General features: G+C 36.5%; 1 protein-coding gene, 1 non-coding gene and 1 pseudogene across 3 annotated transcripts; 2 read left to right on the top strand and 1 right to left on the bottom strand.

Annotated features, from left to right (window-relative positions):
* Positions 1 to 86: 86 nt before the first annotated feature.
* NAA50 (N-alpha-acetyltransferase 50, NatE catalytic subunit) lies at positions 87 to 26,919 on the top strand. Of its 2 annotated transcripts, none has more exons than XM_049628205.1 (5): positions 87 to 417; positions 21,808 to 21,941; positions 22,366 to 22,485; positions 22,912 to 22,978; positions 23,948 to 26,919. In XM_049628205.1, the coding sequence occupies exons 1-5, from the start codon at positions 410 to 412 to the stop codon at positions 24,123 to 24,125; spliced, it is 507 nt and encodes a 168-aa protein (XP_049484162.1). In that variant the 5' UTR covers positions 87 to 409; the 3' UTR covers positions 24,126 to 26,919. The 2 variants fall into 2 exon arrangements, with proteins under 2 accessions (XP_049484162.1, XP_049484161.1); XM_049628204.1 differs by having other exon boundaries at positions 88 to 417; positions 21,805 to 21,941.
* Positions 15,983 to 16,085, top strand: LOC125922215 (U6 spliceosomal RNA). The gene has a single exon (XR_007457643.1). It is a non-coding gene; the product is annotated as a U6 spliceosomal RNA (small nuclear RNA).
* On the bottom strand, positions 17,008 to 17,753 carry LOC125920968 (60S ribosomal protein L32-like; annotated as a pseudogene).
* Positions 26,920 to 27,469: the final 550 nt, after the last annotated feature.

Here is a 27,469-nt window from a genome sequence, read left to right as displayed (position 1 = left end):
AGTAGGAAAATGGAGGTCGTGAAGTAGAGGGGGAAGGGTGCACGGAGAACAGCAGTGCGGCTGCGCGCGAGGCGGCCGGCGCGCCGGCGCGCAGAGGGGGCGGGGTGAAAGGTCACAGCGCGGCGGCGGGTCTGGCTGGCGGCGGCCGCGGGCGGGAGTCGGTTGCCCGGTGTGCACGTGTGGAGAAGCGGCGGCACAGCGCGGCGGCGGGAGACACTCCCGCCCCCTTCGGAGACGCAGGGCTGCGCTCGACTCCCGCGGCCTCCGTCATTCGCTCAGCTCCCTGCCCTAGGTGGGGAGGCCGGCTTGTGGGGGTTGAGTGGCCCGAACTGAGGGCGCAGAGAGCTCAGGGCGGCGACGACAACGGCGTTGATATCCGCGGTAACAACGGCCTCAGCAGGCGGGGAAGATGAAAGGGTGAGAAGGGCAGCCGGGCAGGGCCCGGCCAGCGGGGGGAGAGGGGCTGCGAAGGAGGGGAGAGACTCCGGGCGAAGACCCGGCGGAGGGAGATTTCTGGGATTCTCTCTGCTCAACGGAGGAGGCGGATGCTCGGCGCGGGCTCTTGGCGGGCTGAAGGGCCAGCAGGGGCAAAACGCGGGGAACGCAGGATGTCGGCCCGGAGGACGAGTGTGGGTTGAGCGGAGACTAGCAGCCGAGGGGGGCAACAGGGGAAAGCTCTTGTGAGGCTCCTTGGGCCTCCTACCTGGGAGCGGACGACTGAGCCACCCCCGGCCCGCCACTCCAAGTGGAGTGATCTGGTTGTCCTCTTTAGACCGAGGCTCAACGCTAGGAACTGCGGTCTTTGACACCTTTCAGTCTTATTTACACTTGAGAGCTGGACAGAACCTTCTGGAGGGAGAAGGAATTGGAATAAAGAGCATCGGATGAGTATTAAGAGCTAGTGACTCAACTGGATTTGGGTTGGGTCAGAGCGAGTGGAGGAGGGGGAGAGAGCGTGAGCTCTGTAGTGTTGGGGTGCCAAAATGTTTAAGGAAGTATTGCCGATCAGTAGGTGGAGCTATTGCTCCAGTAGTTTACTATTGCCCCCGTGCTGTGAGGGGGTTCTTGGTTACTCCTCAGAAGCTTTTTTCAGGTGATTAGAAAAATTAATACTCTTTCATAGTTTTCCTCTTGGATCAAATTAGGGTTTATATTGGTTCAACTCTTCCCATTTGGATGATGTCACCTTACTATTAAATTACATACTGTTAAAATATTAATTACGTAACAGTGTTTGAGAATATTTCCTAAATCAAAACCGTTTTGAAGCCTTCCTTTTATCAGTTTTAAAAGCTTTCTGAGATTTTTTTCTATTGTAGCTAGTCAAAGAATTGTAACTATGTTCGAGCTTCCAAACTGTTCAGCCTTTTGGGTATGAAATAAAAGTCAACTTTCGAAATAATCTCATGCTGCCTAAAACAAGGCTCTGAATATTATCTTGGTATGTATATGTGTGTGGGGTCGAAGAGGTCCAAGAAAGTTTAATTTGGCCTTAGGTCTGTAATATGATTCCCTGCTTTGATTTGCTTTAAATATTGGAAATCCATTCTAATGCTTAATTGTATGGTTTGCACTAAAATTTAGGAATAATGAATTTTTTATAGTACCTGCACTATTTCACGTCAAATTCTAAAGAGTTCCAATCAGGATATTAATTGAGGTATGGGAAGTATTTGTAGTATTAGAATCATGAACTAGAAAGTTTGGCTATTTTATATATGATCCAATATAATTTAGTGAGATTTTTCTTTTTTTTCCCTTTAGTATGGACGCTGTTTCTTACTCATTTTTGTATTCTCATCAGCGAGCAATACTTCTCTTGTTCTGTTAAGAGTACTAAAAATGAGGCTGAATAGTTCCCACGGTTGAGACTCTGCATGGATTTATAAAGGAAGGCCTCCAAGAAATTATTCTGGGTGTTTAGAGCCAAAATCCTTGGTCTAACTCTGTCTTGCTAGGGTGTAATGTTCTTTCTGATACCTAACTTGGCAATAGAAATGGGGTCAACCAATGATATTGTTCACAATCTTCCTTCAGTTAATACACTCATGAGGCAATTAGCTCTTTATTTAAAATGGTGTTTTATATGTGTAACAACATGATGGTAACAGATCCCGAGAAACGAGTAACTGGCCAAATTTTGAGAATGAAGAGTCCTTAAGTCTAGTTCCTATCACTTAAGATTGGGAGCTTAAAGTTGCGTTCCTCCTAATGGTAAATTTTTAAGATGATTTCACTATTCCTGTGAATAGTCCCTTTAACTTCCCAAATGAACTAACTCCCAGGTAAGATGGGACTTTAAAATGTTTTTCACTTCTAAGTCTTGATTTAAGGCACTGAACAAATGAAGATAATAGGCATTATTTGAAAGATTCTAAGATCCTTGAGTTCAAAGACTTGTATCATTATACACAAGGTGGTTAGCGTTATAGTCCTGACTCTTGAAGAACTTCTAATTCTAACTCAATCTACTATTTAAATGTTTTATATTGTTGCCTATATTCACTATCATTTTCAAACTTTTTAAAGTTACTATTTGATTTTTCTTCATATTTTTACTTAGTTTTTATTGGTAGTAGCAGGAAGACATTCCATTGTGTTGGCATGCATTTGCCTTTCCTCCGTAGGAAAGTAGATAAATTTCCAGTTTTTCATTACTGCATGTATTTATTTGCATGGTCTAGAAATTTGAGGTATATTACAAGATACTGTTTCCTTTTTATCTACTATTCCTCTCTATGGAAGGTGATATTTAAGCAAGAAGTCACAGCAATGACAGAGATGGCAATATAATTAGTATAATAGAAAGTAAAACTGAATTCATTTACCTTTCAATTGTAGCAAAGGGGTATAAATTCTAATAAAAATGTCTTTAACAAGGTGTGAATACATGCAAAGATGGGAAAGTAGATGACAATAATATAAGTATAGTATACAGAACAGTGTAGTTTACTAATTAAAATATTAAAATCAAAGATTCTGCAGTCAAAGGAATCTATGTTGAAGAACTCAGAATAATGATTATCTTTGATAGCACAAGGGAGTTTTCTGAAGTGCTAGAAATATTCTCTATCTTTACCTTGGATATTGATTGCATGGATGTATATGTATGTTTGAAAAATCATTGGACTGTGAACAAGATTTGTGCCCTTTACCATACAAATTCTGTACTTCAATAAAACAGGTTTTTTAAGGTTGTATTGCTGTTTTTGTTGGGGGACAGGCAGTGAGTCTGAAGGAGAATTCAGGAACCTTTGTAAACCTCCAATTTGTACTCCAAGCTTCTATGAAACCAATAATTTGTGGGATGTGGATGGAGATACTGGATTTTAAAATATTTTGTAATGTTCCTTGCTGTATTGAGATGAATTCACATAAAATATAACCTACCTGTACCATGATTTGTTTTAGAAAATCAATAAAATGACCTAACCAATATAAGGGAGAAATAAAGGGAAAATAAACTATAAGATTTCATTTTCAATAGGTAAATGACCAGGTACAACTACATCATAAGTCATGAGATTAGATGTTTGCATCTGTTTGTAAATAGCATCATTATATAATTTAGAAAGTAGATCTGTTACCAATACAGATGTGTGCACTGGTGACTAATGCAGTGTTGACATCAGTGTTGTGATTTTTTTCCCCAAAATCATGGACAGTTGTTGGTAAAATTCTGAACACATGAAGAATAATTAAGAATTTCTGGGTTGAAAAAGATTTTTAAAGGTTATCCGTATAAAGCATTATCTTTCAAAGATAGTGCTTTTGCTGGACCAAACTAACATCTGTATTAACTTTCACTTTGCTTACGTTTTCAATTTTGGCCTGTGGAAATCTTTTGACTTCTGATTTTCTCTTCCAGGTATTAGCTATGGCTTCCAGCTTTGTGCCATCTAAAAAGATAAAACTTCTCAATTCTTTATTTAAATACCTTTTTTTTTTTTTAAGCGCAGCCTACAGAAACCATTAAATACCAGTTGCAACTGATAGAAACTTCCTTTTCATCATAGAAATGAAAATTGTGTGTATTACAGTTTAATAACTACAAAATTATGTAATTGTCCTATCATGAACACTGCTTTCTCTTGATCTGATCTCTTCCATCAGTTTCTATATGCATTCACTGCCTAACTTATTGGGAAAATGTTAGTCCTGTCTAATACAGTAGTGACTAGCTACATTTGGCTGTTGAGCAGTTGATATGTGGTGTGTGTTACTGACAAACTAAATTTTAAATTTTAATTACAATTTTAAATTTAAAAACTGATACTCAAAGTTGTTGGACAATTTTTTGGTATGTTTGGAACAATGTGGATATGTGAATCTACTATAAATTTTGTGAAATGTAAATATAAATAAAATATTTGAGAGGAAAATTAGCATCTGAATTGAGATATGCAGTGTAATACACACTGGATTTTTAAAAGACTTGGTATAAAAAAAGATTTTTTAAAAAAGGGAAATTAATAATTTCTATTTTGATTACACGTTGAATTGATTTCATCTGTTTTTTGCCTTGTTAATGTAGGTACTAGAAATTTTTTAATTACATCTGTGACTCTAATTGTATTTATTTTGGACAGTGCTGGACTAGACTCTGAAAATAAAAATTGTGTAAAACATGATCTTTTTCCTCAGGATCCAATTTTCAGATGGAGTTTCTAAATAGTAAATGTGCAGTTTGTGGGCCAACAGATAGTGTATGACTGGTTATGCCTCTGATGAAGGATTCTGAGGTCACTCTTGGTTTTAGATTAAAATATTGTAATCCACTTACTTTGTCTGCTATGGATGGAGAAGGGATAAATTGGAAGTATGCATTTGCCTTTACTGAGCTAGGGTGATCTGTAATTCTGCCTCTATCATGGCTGAAGCTGTTAGTAGAAGACCCTTGTTTTTGAAGTCCAGAGGCTTTTTCTCAGTCCTCGATAGTATGGCAGTAAATGCTTGTGTATAAAACTACTTGATACACATTCTTATTTCTTTTGGATAATTCCCTAGAAGTGAATTTTTTGGATCAGAAGGTGCTGGCATTTTAAAATCTCTGATATTTGTTGCCAATTGACCTCTAGAAAGATAGTGGCAGTTCATACTGCCAATGGTGTGTGAGTGCCTTTTTCTTCTCCAAGGGCTAATGGGGAAGGGGAGGGGCACTTGCAGAAAATAAGGAAATGGAGGAAGATGTTTCATCCATCAGTGGTATAAATTACCTTTTTCTGGGATGAGTAGCATACGTTGAGCATTTGTAAAATGATTTCTTTACAGGTTGGATTTGGGGACATACTCACTTAATAGTCTTAACTCTTAATTTTACTTTGCTGGTTAGATGATAAATGGTATTTCTCTCCCCACCTTTTTTTGTTACTGTTAATTTGATTACTTAGGTTGGACATTTCCCACTTTTACTGGCCATTTGTATATCTTTGCGGCTTACCTATTACTTGTATAGCTTATCAATTTGGATATTGATTGTGTTTTGACTTCAAATTACAAAACAGTCAAATATAGTATTTAGAAAATGGGGTTGAGACATTCAAATTAGTGAATATTGTCAGAGTGATGCCAGTTTAGGACCTAGAACATGAGAAGAAATTTTTTACAGAGCTTGCTAAACTAGTGTAAGCAAAGAGAATTGTACTTAGCAGCATTTTAAACATTTATTTCTCTTTCCAGAAAACTAAAATATATTTAAATATATACTTGGATTCCCCCCCATCTGTATAGATTGTTATTCATAGCATAATTTATTTTCATAAAGGAGACTTATTTTTAATGCAAAAAACATTGAACTAAAAGCAACCACGTTTTATAGTTCAGTGTGCCATTAACAATAGTTAGCAGTAGGGTCTCTAGTAGGTTTTTTTTACCTCTGGGAGTTGGTTTCTTTGTCTTTAAAGAGAACAGCTTGAACCTGAACAGGAACAACTAAAGGTTGAAATTCATGTGCCCTTTCTAGTCTGTTGATAATATTTTATCAGTATTTAATCTGCTGATAGCTTTGATGAATTTTCAGATTGCCAAAAAAAAAGTGGTATCATTGACTATTAATATCTACCATGACTGCTATGGCATGTGTGTCACTCGTTTGCCATCCCTGGTTTCTTATCAGCTGTAACTTTTCTGTGATACCAAGAAACAAAAGTTTGGAATCATGGGGCATATTTGAACTGTTCTCTTTTAAGTCGCTTTCTTCATTTTGCTCTTGTGTCTGCCTTTTGAGACCTGCTCTCCCATCCCTCCCCCTCATGGCACTTTTACTTTTTTTTTTTTAATAGGTACCTAATACCAGACCATAGGTTCTCAATCCCACAATAGCTCTAAGATAGCACCCATAGTCTACTAATATATTTATAGGTATAGTATCTTTAGTTTACTAATGAAAAAACCATTACAGAGGTGAATCAAGAAGGCAAGGAAGCTCAGTGAGTTCTGGAATTTTTGAGTAGCTTTATATGGCCAAAAACTGATGGGAGAGAGGTAGGGTGAGGCCAGTGGCCATACGTAGGTGATGAGGGCTTTATTTGCAGTGCTATTCAAATTTCATTTGGCAGATTATATGCAGCTCTTAAAAGATCTTAAGCATTAGAAATAAAGTGATCATATTTGTATTTTCAAAAGATTATTCTGAGTGTGTTGTGATGGCTTTGTCTCCGTTCTAGTCTTATTTCCCTTAATTAAGCCATTAGAATTTGTGTTGAAATGATGCTCTGAAGCATACTGCTTAGAGAAGGGATATAGGTAAAAATAGGTTATGAAGATATTTGGCGAGCAGAATTAACAGGGATTAAAATGGGATGTAAGAGTACATCTAAAACTAAGTTTTTTATATTGGATGGGTGATGGGACTATTCCTAAAAATAGAGAATAGAGATATGTGTTCCAATTTCCTATAGAGGATGATGAGTTCAGTTTTCAATGTGTTGAATTTGAGATTCCTGTAGAGATAACTAGTAAGCAGTTGGGAATATGTGTTTGGATTCAGAGATTTGGAAGTAAAAACATTTAGGAGGTAGTAAGGGAAAAGCCATAGCTGGGAAGGAGTTCTCTTAATTGAATGTATGGATGGATGATCACAGAACATTTTTTCAAAGGATAATTTGGTTATTTTCAGGTTATTTAAGTTATTTCATTTCAGGTTATTTAAGTAGGTTATATCTGATGTGTGTTTAACACTTCTAGTATCCCAGCAAATAATTGCTGAGATTTTTGCACACTTTATTCTTGCACTCACACAGCTTGCAGAGCTAATCCACTCACCACCACTTTTTTGATACTTGTAAAACCTCTAGAATAGTGAGTCTCAAGGAGGGTCACACCTTCCCCCCTGCGAATCTGGTAATGTCTGGAGACATTTTGGGTTGTCATAATGGGGTGGAACGGTTAGTGGGTAGAGGCTAGAGATGATGCTGAATATCGTACAGTGCTCCACCACAGAGCCCCTCACAACCAAGAATTATCCAGCCCAGAGAGAATATCAGTAGTACTAAGATTGAGAAACTGCTCTAAAATCTAGATGAGAGAAAGCCCATCAGTTAAATTAAAGGCCTAGAGATTCTTGGACTTACTGGGAGTAATTCATCAATTCCTTGAAATATTTGAGGTCCTACCCTAAGTTCTATAGTTCAGTAGAAGAGGTAAGGTATAAAAATAAATGCTTAGAATGGTACAGAGATATTGTGCCTAGGAAGGGTACAAACAGTATAATATAGATGAGGTGGAAATCTCAGCGGGATGACAGGTTAAGATTTCTTGAACAATTAGTATTTAAGCTGTGCTTTGATAAATGCTCAGTGGACTTGTAAGTTAAAGGAATTTATCTTTTATGTGATTTATTTGAGTGTAGAACCAGATTAATGCTAGCTAAGGTAATTACCTACTCTAAGCCCAAGTTTTATGCAAATCCCTTTTATCATTAGTATACCTTAGATAAGTGTTTCAGGTTTGGTATTTCTCTCAACCTTGAGGAGTAAAAAGGACTCCTTTGAGGGGAGTCATGGGTGGCTGATCTTGCACTATAATGGTAATGTGTAGACATAGGCCTGGTTCTGGCTTTGTTGATAATTGGCTGTATAATTTACAGGTACATCTGTCTCTGGGCTTCAGTCCCATCATCTGTGAAATGAAGGGGAATGGACCCAGTGGCTTCCAAGTTCCCTTCCAGATCAAACACTCTGCACAAGAAATGACCAAGCAGTTAAAATTTTGTGCTGAGGTGTACTCAGTACTCATTTAAAATATAAATGGTTAGGCTTTAAGTTTTATGCAGTTATTCATTTTCTCTTCAGTGTAACTTAAAAAGTCAGACCTTATAGAGAAAGGCCTACTTTTGTGTAGTCATATCTCCATCTTGTGGCCCTTCAGAATATTGCCACTAAATTTTGTTTTTATAATTATGGGCATAATTGACATTACTTTTAATAGCTTAAAAACATTTGAGTGCTTATTATCTGATGTTGCTGTGCCAAATACTTAATATGCATTATCTCATTGTGACACAGTGTTTGTTTTGAGCCACAGGTAAAGTTTTGCTGCTACCACAGGGGCACCTAGTTAAGCATTTGAATTTCCATTCAGGTCATGATCTCCTGGTTCGTGAGTTCAAGCCTCATATCAGGCTCTACACTGACAGTGCAGAGCCTGCTTCGGATTCACTATCTCCCTCTCTCTGACTCTCTCCTGCTTGTGTGCATGCGCTCTCTCTCTCTCAAAATAAATGAAAAAAAAAAAAGGTTTTCTGCTACCATATTTTAAGTGCAAAGATGGTATGAGATTTGACAGAGTAACAGATTCATCTTCTGGTGCTGATACAAACAAATAACTAACAAGCTGTATAAAGTAGGAGGCCAGTAGCTGTGTTCCAAATCTAAGGACTTGATATACAAGGGCACTTTTGCTATATCATTCACCATCCTCCTCCCCCTTTTAGATCTTATTCTAAAATCTTTGGTATGAAGAAACATTGGGGTTTGTTACGGATTTGAAAAACAAAAAAATAACGTGTCACATGAATTTACTTGAGCCAAAAGAATAATTCAGTTTGTTTAATTACTACTATATTCAGTTTTTTACAGTTAGGGTTATAAACTAGTGCCAACAGGAACCCAGGAACAGGCAGATAAGGTAAATGAGTAAAAAAAAAAAAAAAAAAAAAAAAAGGCCAGAAATGTAGGCTTTATGTAAAAGCTTCTGATTTAAATATTAGCAACCAACTTAAATTAAAAACAAACTGTTGAGTCTACTAGATGTAGCAGATTTGACTTTTAGTCCAGGAATTTGAGGCTTATCTACAGAATAGAGGTCCTAAACTGATAAATTAAGATAGTTTGTGTTGTTAAATTACATTGAAATCTTACCTGAAGTAAGTAAACAGTGTAGTGATTAAAAACCATTTTTCAAGAGTCAGGCTGATTTGAATTTGAGACTAGCTCTCAATACTAGCTATAGTGTAATACACTGTTAACTTACATAAGGAAAATGATTCCATATTTTATGTGAAATCCACTTCTCTGTGACCGTTAGCCTCTTTTTCCCTCACTGGAATACTTGGATATGGAAATTTACACATATGCAGTGCAGTGGGAAGTTTATTAACTTAGGTGGGTATTAAATTTGTGTGGTTGATATAAGAAGCTTTAATCATTAAAGATTCCATGGTGGGATGTGGAAATCTGAGTTTTTAACTGGCAAGGTGATTCTGGTGTATAGCCAGGTTTGGAATCCGTTCTTGGATTTTGTGACACTACTTCTCCAGACCTTATCCCTCCTCTCTTGAAAATTGTTTCTCAGACTTCTTCATGGGCTCCTGTTCGTTTACCCCTAAAGTTCAAGTATTTTTTTTAGTAGTTGTGGTTTTAAATGTTCTAATTCACTATGATACTTTTTTTGAGGAAGGGAAAGAAAGTGTGCATGAGCAGGAGAGGTATAGAGAGAGGGAGAGAGAGAATCCGAAGCAGGTTCCTTGCTGTTAGTGCAGAGCCCATACAGGGCTCTGTCTCATGAACCATGAGATTGTGGCCTGAGCCAAAATTGAGAGGCAGACGCTTAACTGAGTGAGCCACCTAGGTGCCCCTCACTATGATATTCTTGGTAATGTGATATGTTCACATAATCAGAGCATGTATATTATGCAGTATTTTTATTCCAGGAAATAACTCTCAAAGTGATGTGTTACAAAAGGGGATTTTTCCTTATGAGTTAAATTAATGGAAAAACTCTGCATGCATTCCCTCTAGTATCTGTTTTTATCTACCTAATATCAACATTGCTTCTAATCACATTAGGTAGCATTTAAACTACATTATATAGGGGCGCCTGGGTAGCTCAGTTGGTTAAGCGCTGGACTTCGGCTCAGGTCATGATCTCACAGTTCATGAGTTAGAGCCCCTCATTGTACTCTGTGCTGCTCAGATGGAGCCTGGAGCCTGCTTCAGATTTTGTGTCTCCCTCTCTCTGCCCCCCCCCCCAAAAAATAAATATTAAAAAAATTTTTTTAACTACATTTTGTAAATAATTTTTCAAATGATAAATCTTACCAAAACAATGTTTGATAGTAGTTTTAATGGGGAAAAAAAATAATGTCAGAACATGTAGGCCATTTACACCAAAAGTAAAGACTGTATAACAGACTATCCTGAGACTTACGAATTTATAAGAGGAAGCCTATACCAGAATGGAAGGCTCATTTTCATCCAGCTCTCATTCAGCTTTTCTGCAAACTGGAGGCTTGGTACAGCTGGCAGTTGAGGGGTTGTGGTTGTTAAAGGTTTGAAATTCTTGCCTTTTACTGTTTTTCAAATAGAGAATAAAGCATCAGATACTTTCTGCTATGAGTTTTAGTATCAAAATTAGTGTTCTTTCTTGGACAGAGTTGGCTACAAAACTTAACATAAATGCAAAATATTACAGCTTGTAGTTCCTTATGTAATAAGTAACGTATGTTTGTTTTATTTTTTGTTACGGAAATTTTCAAACATCTTCAAAAGTAAATAGTGCATTGAGCCCTCAATGCATTCAGTTCCAATGAATAATATTAATTCTCATGTTCTTTCATCTTTTACTAGTAGTTTCCCTTTTTCGCTGGAGTACTTCAAAGGAAATTCTTGACATACTATCCCATTCCATCTGTAAATACTACTGTATGAATCTTTATCATGGAAGGACGTTTTTAAAAAAGTAATTCTAGGGGCGCCTGGGTGGCTCAGATTCTGTGTCTCCCTCTCTGACCCCCCCCCACCCCTGTTCATGCTCTGTCTCTCTCTGTCTCAAAAATAAATAAACGTTAAAAAAAAAAATTAAAAAAAAAAAAGTAATTCTAATACTGTTACATCTAATATCATCTTAAGATCTGACACCCAATCTGTATTTGCTTTTTCTCATTTGTCTTGTAAATGTCTTTTTCAAATCAAAATCCAAAAAGGTCCACACGTTTTCATTGGCTGAAATATCTCATAATCTTTTTTTTTTAATTTTTAGTGTTTATTTTTGAGAGAGAGAGACAGACAGAATGTGAGTGGGGGAGGTACAGAGAGACACGGCAACAAAGAATCCAAAGCAGACTCCAGGCTCTGAGCTGTCAGCACAGAGCTTGATGTAGGGCTCGAACTCAAGGACCACAAGATCATGACCTGAGCCAAAGTCAGATGCTTAACTGATTGAGCCACCCAGGTGTCCCTTTATCATCTCTTAATCTGACAGTTCCTTCTTCTTTTTTAAAAAACAAAGTTACTTTAGAATAGTTTTTAGCTTTACATTTATGAAGATGATACTGAGAATTTCCAGTTCCCCCTATAAGTAACAGTTTACACTAGTATGGTACACTGTTAGAATGAAAAGGGAAGCCAAAAGTTGGGCAAAAATAGTTGCAAATTATATATCTGATAAAGGGCTTGTCCCCAAAATATATAAATATAAATAAATATATATATATATGATATAAAGAACTCTTACAACTCAGTAATCCAGTATAAAAATGGGAATTCTTTTATTAATTAATGTTAAAATTGTAGGTTTATTCTCAGGCCTAGACCGGGGACAAAATACTTAAATAGACATTTCACCAAAGAAGGTGTACAAATGGCTAATAACCATAAAGAAGGATGTTCTACAGTATTAGTCATTAGAGAAATGCAAATCCAGTGAGATAATTACACTAGTAAAATGGCTATAAAGAGACAATAAAAAGTGTTGGTGAGGATGTGGAGAAACTGTTATTGGTAGGGATGCAAATGGTGCAGCCACTTTGGAAAACAGTTTAGCAGTGTTTTCCATTACTACCATAACAAATTACTACAAACTTATTGGCTTAAAAGCGCAAATCTGGGAGCGCCTGGGTGACTCAGTCGGTTGAGCATCCGACTTTAGCTTAGGTCATGATTTCCTGGCTTGTGAGTTCGAGCCCCGTGTCAGGCTCTGTGCTGGCAGCTCAGAGCCTGGAGCCTGCTTCAGATTCTGTGTCTCCCTCTCTCTGTCTGCCCCTCTCCCACTTTCTCTCTGTCTGAAAAATAAAAATTTAAAAATTTAAAAAAAACCCCACAAATCTGTTACCTTGTTCTTGAGGTGAAAAGTCTGAAATGGGTTTTACTGAGCTAAAGTCAAGGTATTAGTATGAATGGTGATTTTAAATAGTACCCCCACCCCCATTCATGTTTATTTGGAACCTTGGCACATGACCTTATTTAGAAATAGGGTTTTTGCAGATGTAATTAAGATGGTCATACTTGATTAGGGTAGGCCCTAAATCTGATGGCCATTGTCCTTAAAGGAAGAGGAGGCGGGGCACACATGCACAGAGCACCATGTGAAGATGGAGAAACGCATTAGTTGTTACTGTCACAAGCCAGGAAACATCTGAGGCCACCAGGAGCTGGCAGAGGCAAGGAATTCTGTCCAGTCCAAATCCAGAGAGCATGGCCCTGCTGGCCTGATTTTGGATTTCCAGATTCTGTAACTTCCATAGAATAAATTTCTTGTTTTTTGTTTTTTTTTTTTTAACGTTTATTTATTTTTGAGACAGAGAGAGACAGAGCATGAACGGGGGAGGGTCAGAGAGAGAGGGAGACACAGAATCTGAAACAGGCTCCAGGCTCTGAGCGGTCAGCACAGAGCCTGACGCGGGGCTCGAACTCACATACCGCGAGATCGTGACCTGAGCCGAAGTCGGACGCTTAACCGACTGAGCCACCCAGGCGCCCCTAAATTTCTGTTTTAAGCCATCGAGTGGTAATTTGTCAAGGTGGCTTTAGGAAATTAATACAACATTGTGTTTCTTACAGAAGTTCTAGAGGAGAATCCATTTTCTTGCCTTTTCAGCTTCTGTAGGCCACCTGCATTCCTTGTTTTGTGGCCCTTCATCTTCAAAGCCAGCAGTGTAGCATCTTGAAATCTCTTGCTTTTGCTTCTGTTGTCTTATACTTTGAAGGACCTCTGTGATTACATTTTGGGCCTACCCAGGTAGTCCTGGTTAATCTTCCCATCTCAAGGTATTAGTCACATCTGCAAAGTGCGTTTTCCATGTAAAATAACATAGTCAAGATTGCTAGGATTGGAACATGGACATACTTTGGGGGTTGTTATTCTACCTACCAAAGGCAGTTTCTTTAAAAAGTTAAGCATATTTGCCATACAACCCAGCAATCTCATTTCTAGGTATCTCCAGAGAGAAAGTAAATTTATGTCCACACACAGACTTGTATGCAATACTCATAACAGTGTAATTTATAATGGCCCATGAAGTAAATATTATTAAAATGGCCATCAAGTGGTGAATGCCTAAGCAAAATGAGGTATATTCATACAATGGAATATTGTTCAACTGCTGACACATTACATCATGGATGAACCTCAGAAACACACTACATGAAAGAAGTGCAGTGCAAAAGATCATGTTTATTGTATGATTCCATTTATATGAAATGTCCAGGAAAAACAAATCTATAGAAAGAAAGTAGATTTAGTGACTGACTTTGGGTAGGAAAGGACATTTGCTTCAGATTTGCACAAGGGGTTTGGGGGGTGTGATGTGAATGTTCTAAAGCTGAATTGAGGTTATGGTTGCACATGTCTGTAAATAGTCTAAAAATCATTGAATTGTGCGCTTAAAATAACAATTTCAGGGGTGCCTGGGTGGCTCAGTTGGTTAAATATCCAACTCTTGGTTTTGGCTCAGATCATGATCTCAGGGTTTGTGAGTTTGAACCCTGCGCTGGGCTCCACACTGACAGCATGGCACCTGCTTGGGATTCTTTCTCTCCCTCTCTCTCTCTGCCCCTCCCCTGATTCACCGTGCTTGCTCGCTCGCTCGCTCTCTCTCTCTCTAAGCTTTAAGGGAAAAAAAAAAAAACCCATGAATTTTATGGTTTATAAATTATACCTCAAGGCTATTTAAGAGAAAAATGGGGGCACCTGGGTGGCTCAGTCAGTTAATTAGTGTCCAACTTGGGCCTGGGTCATGATCTTGCGGTTCGTGAGTTTGATCCCTGCATTGGGCTCTGTGCTGACAGCATGAAGCCTGGAGCCTGCTTCAGATTCTGTGTCTCCCTCTCTCTCTGCCTGTCCCCCACTTGAACTCTGTCTCTCTCAAAAATAAATAAAACATTAAAAAAAGTAAGATGTAAAAGGTAGGAAGGGGCCTCAGATTATTTGCAGTATACTAGCTTACAAAGGACATGTGTCCATAATACACTTGAAATCTACTTTTTTTTAATGGGCAAAAGATTTGAACAGCTCCTTTACCGAAGAAATTCTGCCAATGGCAAAGAAATACATGAAATAATGCATAATAATAACAACATCATTTGTTACTTAGAGACATGCAAATTAAAACCACAATGAAATGTCACTACACACCCATTAGAATAGTGTAAATTTTTAAAGGTTGACAGTGCCAAATTCTAGATGCAGAACAACTGGGACTCTGATACATTTATAACCAGTGTTACCTCTCTTTGGTATTTATTCAGAAGCAATTAAAAATTTATGTTCAGGGGCGCCTGGGTGGCTCAGTCGGTTAAGCGGCCGACTTCAGCTCAGGTCACGATCTCGCGGTCCGTGAGTTCGAGCCCCGCGTCAGGCTCTGGGCTGATGGCTCAGAGCCTGGAGCCTGCTTCCGATTCTGTGTCTCCCTCTCTCTCTGCCCCTCCCCCGTTCATGCTCTGTCTCTCTCTGTCTCAAAAATAAAAAAAATAAAAAAATAAAAATTTATGTTCACACAAGAACCATAGAGAAATGTGTATAACAACTTTATTCATAATCACCAATAACTCTAAACCTAAATGCCTTTCAACACAAGGATAAACCATAGTATATCCATACTATGGAATATTATTTAGCAATAACAAGGAATGAACTGTTGATAAAACAGTGTGGTAAATGTCAAAAGCATTATGTTGAATGAATGAAATCAAGCAAATGGCTATGTATTATGTAATTCCATTTAAGTGACATTCTTGAAAAGGCAAAGATATGGGGAACAGAAAACATTAATGGTTGTCTAGGACTGGTGGTAAAATTGAACTAGAGAGGGTCATGAGAGATTTTGGGGGTGATGTATCTATATCTTGAAAACTATCATTATACATGTTGTAAAAAGTAGAACTATACAGGAAAAAAGCGGATTTAATTTTATGTAAACTTTAAGACATGTTATTAAGTTTATTTGGGGGGGGGCGTGGTTAAGCAGAGAGAGGGAAAGAGAATCCCAAGCAGGCTGTGCATGGAGCCCAACACATGGCTCATCTGACAAAAGGTCATGACCTGAACCAAAATCAAGAGTCAGACAGACACTTAACTGACTGAGCCACCCAGGGGCCCATAATACTTTTTAAAAGCTGAGAATGAAAGTTGATCCCTCCCAAAAGGCTTGAAAAATAAAGAACAACTAATAGTTGTTACATACAGAAAATTTGCAAGCTGGTGGATTGGAATAGACTACATCAATAATTATATTAAGTCTGGACAGACCAGATACTTCAGTTGTCAAGTGCTTGCTTCGGCAGCACATATACTAAAATTGGAACGATACAGTGAGGATTAGCATGACTCAATGTGATGACATTTTCCCTTTTTTCTTTCATGCTATTTTAATAAGTAAAAGTAATACATGTACATTGCATAATATTTGAAGAATTATGTAAAAAAATATACTCCAGTTGTCAAATTAGAGGAACGAAACTCTATAGTATATGCTGTGCACAAAAGAAACTTTAAATATAAGGATAAAGAGAGGTTGAGAGTAAAAGATGGTAAAGATACATGATGCAGCATTGATTAGAAGAAAGTAGTATGTCTGTATTGATGAATAGGGTAGACTTTAAGACAGGGAATATTACAGCAGTTAATCAACTCATAACAGTCCCAAATTTATGCCCTTAGTAATATAACTTGAAAATACATGAAGCAAACATTGACAGAACTGAAGAGTAAGAAGGAACACTTTGAAATTTTGTTCAAGACTAAACATAATCTTGATTGATAAGAAAGCCTATCAGGAATATAAAGAAATAAAAACAGGTTTGTCAGAATAAGCTTTCTTGGGGGTATCATTTAAATAAAGATTTAAAGGAGGTAAGAGTAGTAACCTGCAGCTAAGGATAAAGAGGCTATCGACATAGAAAGCTGCAGGTGACACAGATTTTGGGAAGATCAGAGATCTGGTTTTGGATATGTTTAATTTGAGGTGTCTACTACAGATGCTTTGGAGTTCAGGAGTGACCTTTAAGCCAGAGAGAGATTTGGAAGATGGCAGCATTAAAGCCATAAGATTATGATATTGTCAACCTAGAGAATAAGTGTAGATAGAGAAGACCGGCAAGTACCATCTTGATGTGCAAGCTCCTCATAAAATTGATTCTCCTTCCTCTCCAATCCCAGCTTCCACATTTACACAAAGCACACTTTTTTTTTTAACTTTATTTATTTATTTTGAGAGAGAGAGCGAGCGTGAGTGTAAGAGGGGCAGAGAGAGAGGGAGAGGGAGTCCCAAGCAGGCTCCATGCTATCAGGGCAGAGCCTGGCGCAGGGCTCAGTCTCACAAACCTGGAGATCATAACCTGAGCTGAAATCAAAAGTCAGACACTTAACTGACTGATCCACCCAGGCGTCCCTCCCCCCCCCCACTTTTTTTGTAATTTTATGGTTTTATTAACACAAATGCGACATGCACATAAGCTATCTATTCATTTTCGTTGCTGCACAGCTTGGCTTTGGGATTGGTGGCTCCGATGGCCAGCTGGCTACTCTTTCCCCAATGGCTTTGTGGCTCTTGGGGGAGACATTGTAAGCAGTCTCTGCACAATTAAGATTTGTTGCCCATCAACAAGATTTGTTGCCCTTCAAGCTCCTTGACATTGTGACCTAGGAGCTTCCAGAAGCTACTAGGCAGCATGTGCTCTGTTTTCTTATTGCCCCCATTAGCAGTGTTGGGCAGCAGCATCTGGCCCTTGCACCCTATTGTCAGTGCTTCTGAGTTTCTGCCAGTTGCGCTTAATTTTGACACATCAGCTGACTGGCGCTGGATGAACTTCTTGGTCCGCTTTTTAAGCGTCTTGGGCTTCACCAGAGGCCACCAGAGGGTGGCCATGATGCCAAGTAGGAGATGGCTGCCACCTCTGCAGGCAATGCATTGGTGAGGAAGACTGTCACAGAGTACACACAGTAAGGTTTGTTTTACCAAATCAGACTGTCTGTAGTTTGGAGAATACATCGTTGCTATTTTGTTCATGTTCTATGCTCTCCTTAGAATTCATTTCTTACCCTCCTACAGAACAAACTCTTAAGTCACCCTTCACATCTGTTTCCAGGATCACTTTTATTCTAGTATTACTTTTGTACTGTGTGCAAGTGCTATTACTAAGATACTGTGTTTCATATATATATATATATATATATATATATATATATATATATATACATAATTATGTATGTATGTGTAATGTATGCATATATGTAATGTGTGTTAATATATGTGTGATCAATATATACATATACCTGTATTTCCTACTAGGTATAAACTCCTTTGCATTCCAGGTTTTAGCACATAGGTGTTCAAATATTTATTGAAATAGACCCGGTTTATGCTTTGAATAGGCAACTATTATGTTCATTAAAACTTTAGAAAATTTCAAATTCACAGAATTCATGAAACCTCTGTTTAATTTTCTAATAGAGACTTTGGAATTCCTTTTGACTTACTTTAGAAGTTCTTTTCACTTCTAAATCTTATTGTGTGCAGTCATGTTCTCATTTTCTTAACATTTCTGCATAGCACTCTATGCTTTTGATACACGTTCTTTGCTAAATTATAAATTGCTATTACTCTTGATATATTTAGAATATCCACATCTTAAAATAATTCAGAGCTGAGTGGTCAAGATTACAGAAATATTACATTTCAATCAGACATATCATGTTCATGAAAGTTAAACTGTATTTGAAGGTGAATTTTGCTGACAAAGTTATATTTAATAGATGCTTAAACAGCCACCAAACGATATTCATAGTATACCAATTCTGTTTTGAAGTGTGTACACACACACACACACACACACACACACACAGAGAAAAGTATAGGGAGACTATATACATCAAACTTATTTCTAGTAGTCTTACAGGATTTTCACTTCCTGAGTAATTTCTATGGTGATGGACTTTTTTTTTTAATCAAGACATGCTATTTATTTATTTACTTGATTAGACAGGGAAAGATTAAGCTGGTGTTCCCTAATGATTTAATACAGTGTTCTGTATTTAAGCTTTTTCTGCCTACTCTGATGGAAACTTTTTTAGTAGTTAACTTTTATTTGGTTTAATTCTAGCACATTGTACCATAACCACCTTTTCCTTTTGTATGAAGTCAAGAAATACCTGGTTGTTATTTTAAAAATTATAAAGATGCTTGAAGTGTGGTGATTACCTAGAAATCATTCTTTTTTTTTCTTTTAAGTGTTTATTATATGTATGTATGAATTTATTTATTTTAATCTCTGCACACAATGTGGGGCTCAAATTCACAACTCCAAGATCAAGAGTTGCATACTCTTCCAACTGAGCCAGCCAGGCGCCCCACCTAGAAATCATACTTAAACTTTGAAAAACACGTGGTCTTTCACTATAATTTAGGAGGTTGGCTTCCTAGGTTACGTTTTTCTTTATTGTTTACTATTAGACTTCATAATGTAGTTTTTCAGTGATTGTTTTAAAATACGGAGACTGACTCTTTGATTGCAATACTCAATTTGGGGTGTTATACTCAGTGAAAGAGTAGCATTCTGCTAAGTGAAATAAGCCAGCCAGACAATGGTATTGCTTACATGTGAAATCTAACAACAAAAAAATCAAACTCATAGAAACAAAGTAGATAAGGGGTTGCCAGGGTGGGGGGAATAGGAAGAGGTTGGTAGAAAGGTATAGACTTTCAGCTATAAGGTGAATAAAGTCTGAGGATCTAATGTATAACAGGGTGACTATAGTTGATACCACTGTGGGTATAATTGAAACTTGCTAAGAGAGTAGAACTTAAATGTTCTTACCAAAAAAAAAAAAAAAGTGATAGTTGTATTAATTATGGGAGGAATCCTTTTTCTAGAAAAAAGAATAGTGTAGGTAAGATGTGATCCCTGTATTTTAATGTTCTGTACTTTACAGCATAACACTATCTACCAGTAAAAAACCTGAGTGGTAGATGGTGGTAAGTGAGCCGAAGTAGGTTTTAATTAGAAGAGGACTTAGGGTGAAATGTTATTTCCTTCAGCCTTAAAGAAGACAAAGCCAGGGTGTGCTTTTATGAAGAGGGGAGTTGTTCTTAGGGAGATAAAACCTAGTTAAAGAACACCTGAATCTCACAGAGGGAAGTCATTTTAGTTATAAAATACTTAGGCCATTTACCCATATTTAATTATATGTCTAAAATTGGAAAAGAGTGTAACAGAGAAATCTCTATTTTTTACTGTGGTGTTGGCCTCTTAATAATTTGTGTGGCCACTAAGAAACTGTGTGCTCAGATCTTAAGAAAATATCAAGATACGCAAGAGTGGTTGCACAGTAAGTAATAAAAATGAAATAATTGAGGCAGGAAGGCTAAAGTTCCAAATGAGCATAATGGTCTGTAGTAAAGTTTTTGTGTTATTAAGAACTATAATTTATTCATACTTTCTGATAATCTGAATTGTAACATTTCAGAGAATAGTGTTTTTAAAATTATACACAATTAAAAAAAGTTTTTTTTAAAGATTGTATGTTTAAGTATAATCTTTATACCCAACATGGGTCTTGAACTTACAACCCCAAGATCAAGAGTTGAATGCTCTACCCAGTGAGCCACCCAGGCGCCTCTCACAATTCTGACTACACGTTTTTTGTAAATGCTTTAAAGCTTTTTCTGTATATTAACAAAAGCTATTTTATTATATGTTATATATATTTAGATTGTGCCCCTCCCTCCCCCCCCCCCCAAAAATAGTATATCAATGTTTTTGTGGTAATAAGATAAACATATCATGCATGCTTTATTTAATCAGTTCCCTGCTGAGGACACTTAGTTGTTTTTGTTTTTGTTTTTTTTTTTTTTAGCCATTTTAGAAGTGTGAAGATTAACATTCTCATTTAGTTATTTCTCCCAGCAGTTTTCAAAACCTATGTACATATGATGCAAATGATCAATTAGGGTGTGTTGTCTGTACTTCCCTGCTGTTGACTAATGCCATTGTGATCTGGAATTAGCACCCAGTGCGTAGGACCCTCATTATCTAGCTGCTTGGTTGACATCAGATTGTTTTATTTTTCAACTCATTTTTATTTCAGTTTGATCTTCTTTTCTTTAAAGGATTTTATCATCTACTGTTGTGGTTTTTAAGAAGGCCAATAATGCATGTAAGCAACTCCACTAATGATACTGCTAGTGGTAATAGGAAGAAATAATATGCGTAGATGCTGTTCAGGTTTGTCTTGTCACATTTGATCAACCTTTAGCTTATGGTGGAGAAATGGACTTGAGCTATTAAAAAAATCCTTTTGTTGACAGAATTATAGGCAAAACAACTTTTTTACTATGAGCCTGAATCATTTTAGATTTAATTCCTTTTCCCACAGAACCAATTGTTTTGATTACATAATGGTTTTTCAGAAATGCTACCGTAGCATTCTTGATAAGTAGTTTTCAGATAGATTCCCCCCTCTCCCCTTTCCTTTGTTCCACTGCCATAGATTCTACCTCTGAATCTGTGGGGTGTGAGGTCTAGGAATCTGGATTTTGAATACCACCCCATGTAACTGATGTAGTGGTTCCTAGTTCAATGTATATAATTTTTGTCCATTTGGATTATTTTTCAGAATAAATTTCTAGAATAGACTTGGACAAAGATGTACCTTTCAGGTTTTTGATACATAGTACTAGATTGTGTTCCAGAGATACTGTATCTATTTACATTTTCACCAGCAGACTATAAGAATCCCATTTGCCACCCCCTTGTCAATATTTGGTCTCATCAGTCCTTTGGATCAGTAATAGTTGTCTAAAAACTGTAAACTACAAGGAAGATTTTGGCATTTGTCTAGATTATTAGTCTGGCCTTCTGAGTAATTATTGTTTATCATATTTGTCTCTAAATATATAATCTCATGAATGCTACAGATTGAATCTGCATAGAATGGCTGGCAGAATCCTATAAATGGTAATCTTTGTAGGAATATAAAGTCAGTATGAAAGGTTGGATTTATCAATTATGTAAAAAAGACTTGGTACTAGTATGTTTATCTTAACAAATGAAGCTAATTATATTTTATTGAGTACATTTTGGTTTGTTCCAGTAGCCGGATCGAGCTGGGAGATGTGACACCACACAATATTAAACAGTTGAAGAGATTAAACCAGGTCATCTTTCCAGTCAGCTACAATGACAAGTTCTACAAGGATGTGCTGGAGGTTGGCGAGCTAGCAAAACTTGGTATAATAGTTTTTTCTTTTCTCATTTCATTTGTTTTGTTGGTGTTCTTGACCCTTAGTTTTTAATATTTGAGCAGAGTTAACTAATTTAATCTCTTTATTTTACAAGTGAGGAAATGGGGGTGATCCAGGTTTTGAGAAGGATCTCAGAGAAATCAAGACAAAATATTTGAATTTTAAAAGAAAATGCTAAATACCTTCTCTCTTATTTAGTATGTGCCTGTATGTTTCACATATATGTCTACTCTAGATGCTTAAATCCGTAAAAAGATGTAGAAAATTTTTGAGGCTTTTGCTATTCAGAGTAGTTGATAAAATTTAATGCTATGATAGCAGTAATTTAGCCCTTATAGAAGGGGAGGAAGATTCAATAAAATGTGTTATTCTGTCTTTTGAACTTAATATTTTTACATTTTCCATGGCAGCATATTTCAATGATATTGCAGTAGGTGCAGTGTGCTGTAGGGTGGATCATTCACAGAATCAGAAGAGACTTTACATCATGACACTAGGATGTCTGGCACCATACCGAAGGCTAGGAATAGGTAAAATTATTTGTTTTTTTGTGTGTGTGTAAAGAAGCATAAATACATCATTACTGTTTCTGACCCAATGAGTGAAACCATTTCTTTTGAGAGTATTGGGAAAGAGTTACTGAATTATATAAGGCGGAAAATAACTTTATTTATTAACCTAATTCACCTGGAAGCCCTATATAGATTTGTCATCAATGTCCCTTTTGCTTTTTCTGTTTTCCTTTTCTCTGGAAGGACTTGTATGTAAAGGTTGCTTTTCTACTAGCAGTTTTTAACATATGTAGATAGTAGGGAGAGAACAAATTTTTCAAAAATCAGGTGGTCTGGTGTTTACCTCAAATTCTTTTAGGATTCAGTAAACAGTAAGATGGCATTTAGATGTGTAATATAAACATTATTTTTCTAAGATTACTTACTTGTTTGTCTTGTTAATAGGAACGAAAATGTTAAATCATGTCTTAAACATCTGTGAAAAAGATGGCACTTTTGACAACATCTATCTGTAAGTTAAATGATATTTAATGTTCTTATGTAAAGAATTTAATAAATTGGCAATAGAAATCTTTACTGGAAACTTTAAAATCTGGTTCCTTATTTCATTGCCTTTTGGAAAAAGCATGGAAGTAGTGGTTATGAAGTTTTTGTTTTGTTTCAATAATAGATCAGGAACCTGAGATAAAACTTTCTCATTTTGCTTTATTGTGTTGGGGTGGGAGCTTCTGAAGTCACAGGGATGAAACCAAGATTAAAATTATAGTCTTCAGAATTGAAGAATTAGTATCGTTAATACTATTCTTGTGCCATCTGTTTGCTTTCTGGGTTTTGTTTAAGGTTCTCAGTGACATGCTCATTAGTAGTAGAGTTTAATAATCAAAATCAAAGAGTATTTATCTGATAATACCAATGTTAAGATTATTCTCATTTTAACTTTGGCACTGGGAGAGATTAAATTATGTCATGCTGTTCTGAGGAGTAATTGACAAAGCTCAAATTTATTTTTAAAATAATAGCATTTTTTTTTTATTAGAGGCTATATTTAGGCATTTGAGACAATATATCATTTTTCTGTCATTTTTTTCTGCATGTATTAATATGGTCATTGGATCATCCCTGTGGTTATTTACCCATTTATAATTCCAGGAATCCTTTCTCTCCTTGCAATGAAAAACGTATGCTAGCTAGGATACTTTACCCTTTCTTGATTGTAAGAGTAAACCCTATTTGAGTCTCCTAAATTCAGCCAGCTGTCTTGAAGATGTAACAGGTTAAAGGTGTAAATTTGTCATCCAAGTTTTTCTGAAATGAATACTCAGTCTTTGTTGATATCTAGTAATTGTGAAGAGAATCTAACAAATGTCTGCAGTATTCCAGCTCCAACCAATATGAAGCTATTTGCAGAATACGCAAAAGCTGATGAATTCTTAATTTTTTTTTTTTTTTTTTTTTTTTCTGATACCCTCTTATATCTTAGGCATGTCCAGATCAGCAATGAATCTGCAATTGACTTCTACAGGAAGTTTGGCTTTGAGATTATTGAGACAAAGAAGAACTACTATAAGAGGATAGAGCCCGCAGATGCTCATGTGCTGCAGAAAAACCTCAAAGTCCCTTCTGGCCAGAATGCAGATGTGCAAAAGACAGACAACTGAACAAATTAGAAATGAACTTTCTTGCACTTGCTTGTCGCCAAATAAAAGAGAGGCCCATTGATTTTTTTACCCCATCTTTCTTTTCCCCCTCCTACCTTGTTCTTGTTTGTCCTCCTTTCTTTCTTTTTCCTTCCTCTAAAAGGTTTAATACTTCCAAGGACTTTCAAAATTAATCATGTTTGGATTGTTTTAGTTTTCTTATTTTTGTGAGGTGGTTTGATTGTAGGAAGGAGGAGGTATAGATCTGTTTGGTTTCATAGTTAAGATATATATGGTCCCAAAAATTTGGGTGTCAGTGTCAATTTTTTTTTTTATGTCCTGCTTTCACATTGAAGGGCAGAGCCTACGAAATGTTGTATATATCAAAAGACAAAAAGAAACAGCAGCAATATCTTGTTCTCTAATTCAAAGACAAGTTTAGTGTGTTTGTGGTACTTTGGGTTTTCAAGACTGTGGGATGCTAATCCCTAGACATTGCCTTCACTCCACCTTTTGTCCTTCTGAGTGTTATCTCAGGAGTTGGACCATTGTTATCCTTGTAAGAAATACTAAGCTTATTTTGTTTTTTAAGCAGTCATTTCTTTCTTCCTTGCTGAGGGTGGGTGGGACAGTTTGGGTAGGTAGTGTTTTACTTTGGTCTCGGTATTTGAGTTACATGAGTGGGCTGGTTGTTGGCAGGTTTATTTTTCCTGCTGTTGATTGTTATTAGTGGCATTAACTTTTAGAGTGTGGGCTGGTGAGATTAATTTTTTTTAATATCCCAGCTAGAGATATGGCCTTTAACTGACCTAAAGAGGTTTGTTGTGATTTACTTTTTTTTCCTGTCCTTTTTCTTCAGTACACCCACAATAGTTAGTCTAACCTTAAAAATGGGAGTTGATGTCCTTATAGGTCAATACCCCTAAATAAATCTGAAGCAGGTATCGTCTCTTGGACATATTAAAAAACACCTTAAAAGGAAGCTTAGATGGATTTGTGGCACGATAAATGCATTTAATGTCAGCTAATGCGGACTTAAAAGTATGGCCACTGAGCATTTGATTATATAGGAGAGAGTATCTAGACAGTATTTTTGAGAATAACATAGCTGTGCTATTGCTTATCTGTTGGAGAACATCCCAGATTTGCTTATTTTCTGTGCCTATGATAATGAGTTTAAGGATTTGGGGGAGGGGGAATTGTTAAATAAATTGCTTCTATTCTTGGAAAAGTAGAAGTTTAGAAGTGTTAATAACACAGATTTCACTGTGACCTCCTCTACTGACCTGACTGGTTTATGCCAGATCATTTTCTGGCACATAGAGAGTGGCTTGGATGGGTTGATAACTTTTTGTAAGATAGGAGACATCTGAAATTTTCATGTTTTCCTCCATTGTCCCATATCCAATATTTAAAATTCTCTAGATTGCCAATACTGGTGGCCCATGAAATGTTCTCATTAGACTTTAAAACAATGCACAGGGCTTGAATTTTCTTGTCATTTGTCTTTAAAAGAAAGTTTGATTCGTAATATTTATCCTCATGTAAATTCTGATAATATAAGTCTCATCTCTCCAAATATATTAAATGACAAAATTATTTTACACAGTGTTTATGCACAGTTTGTAATCTTAAGTTCTTATTTGAGAATGTGAAAGTACAAAGTATAGTAGACTTCAATGGTCTTAATTGAGTGCCAAGAGTAATATAGAAAAGGAAGATAGCTGAATGAGTTTATAAGATTCTAATCTTAAGATAGTAAAAATGTAGAAAGACCATGCTGGTTTCTTGGGTATCAATTTCTTAAGCAGTCCAAATACAAGTTTAGAAAAAAAGAGCATTAAGCACCTTTACCTTCATGGATAAGCTTCAGCTTGCTCTTGCCAACAGAAGAGTGCTTGAGTTACAGAAGGCATACTTAGTTTGAAGAATTCAGCCTTTTTGTAAACTTCCAGATATCAAAATAGATTTTGATATATAAATGAGTTTTCTGAGATGACACTGCCTCTATTTCTATAACCATTTCACCTGGACTATCAGTCCAATGAATGTATCCCTAAATGTGGTTGTTGAAAACTGAATAGCTGCCTCATGACAATTAAGTACATGTTATTTAAGGAGGGAAAAAAAATTACATTTTGAATTGAGTGTGTAGGCTTCTTATCATTATACTTTCTTTTTCCACACTAGATAATGACTTTAAATTGTAAATGTTTGAAAAGGGTTAATTGTCCTACATCAAACTTGTATTAAGTAATTCCATCCATTTAAGGAAGAGGAGGATGTAGAAGCCGTAGGAGCTGGGCACTAGTTCATACACCTGTGAGTCGGTAAAGACTCAAATAATGTCCCATGTTGAGTTGGTTATTTTGGAACGTAAAAATTGTTGAGGTAAAACAATCCTATTAACTGGAAGATCAGAGAATATATCCATATTTTTTTGGACAGATAGTTTTTACTGTGGGGCAAATAGGTAAAAATTATCCTGTTTTGTTATTGCATTTGGGTTCTAAAGAAAAGAATCTGTAGAGAAATCTATGCAATATATAATTTGTCCAGATTAGTTTTAATTTGGGGAAAGAAGTTCTAAAATATCCCCAAAGCAATTTATTCATCAATTGAAAGTCCTCCAAAAATAGAACTATTGGGAAACTGGTTTGTGGGTGGAAAAGAAAAGCTCCCTCAGTTTTTTGGAGGGAATAACTTTAAAAATACTTAAATGGCTAAGTTTACTTGGTGCAGTTAAAAATTAAACTTGTTGATTTTAACATTGCTGTTACATCTGAAATAAACTTATGTGATGTTCTGGTAGTAATCTGTGATGTCTGATAAATGTCAAAGAAAACCCTGCACTGTGTTGAATACTGAGATCAGCAGTTTTACTAGTCATTGTTTACTTTTGGCCATACTCTTTTATTTACTTTCACATATCTTTAAGATCTAACTTAAAACATTAAAATAGGCCAAGGGCAATCAAGGCCTCCTAATTCAGACCTTTTGGAACTTGCTAGAAATACTGCTGACTTTCTGCAGTTCCGTCTCAATGAGAGAAAAAGTAAGATCCAAGGAGAGGTCTTACTTAAGTTGTGAAGTTTTAAATGTAGTTGTTGAAAACAACTGACACTTTTAAGCTATGGTCTAATCAGTAGTGTGCATTGACTACAGGTAATGTATATTTAAAATTTTTTTTGTTATGAAGGAGTTTAGTCATTGAGTTTTGGGAATTACTTAAATTCTTTCTGAGTACCAAAAACAAATTTAAAATGTTGTCGTTTAACTGTATTCATTGTCTTAGAAGTTGTAATTAGAATTTTGCTTATTCAGGAAACAGGGGTGATCTTGCCCCATATGTCACAGTTATCGTT

The sequence above is a fragment of the Panthera uncia genome, chromosome C2, assembly GCF_023721935.1.
Source record: "Panthera uncia isolate 11264 chromosome C2, Puncia_PCG_1.0, whole genome shotgun sequence".
Lineage (NCBI taxonomy): Eukaryota > Metazoa > Chordata > Mammalia > Carnivora > Felidae > Panthera > Panthera uncia.
Note: the sequence above shows the minus strand (reverse complement) of the source record. Positions and strands in the feature narration are given on the sequence as shown.

Bases quoted from the DNA above. Each gene is read 5' to 3' on its own strand.
- NAA50 (XM_049628204.1), top strand. The intron at 21,942-22,365 runs GTATAATAGTTT...TTTCCATGGCAG, and splicing joins TGGCGAGCTAGCAAAACTTG to CATATTTCAATGATATTGCA. The intron at 22,486-22,911 runs GTAAAATTATTT...TCTTGTTAATAG, and splicing joins ATACCGAAGGCTAGGAATAG to GAACGAAAATGTTAAATCAT.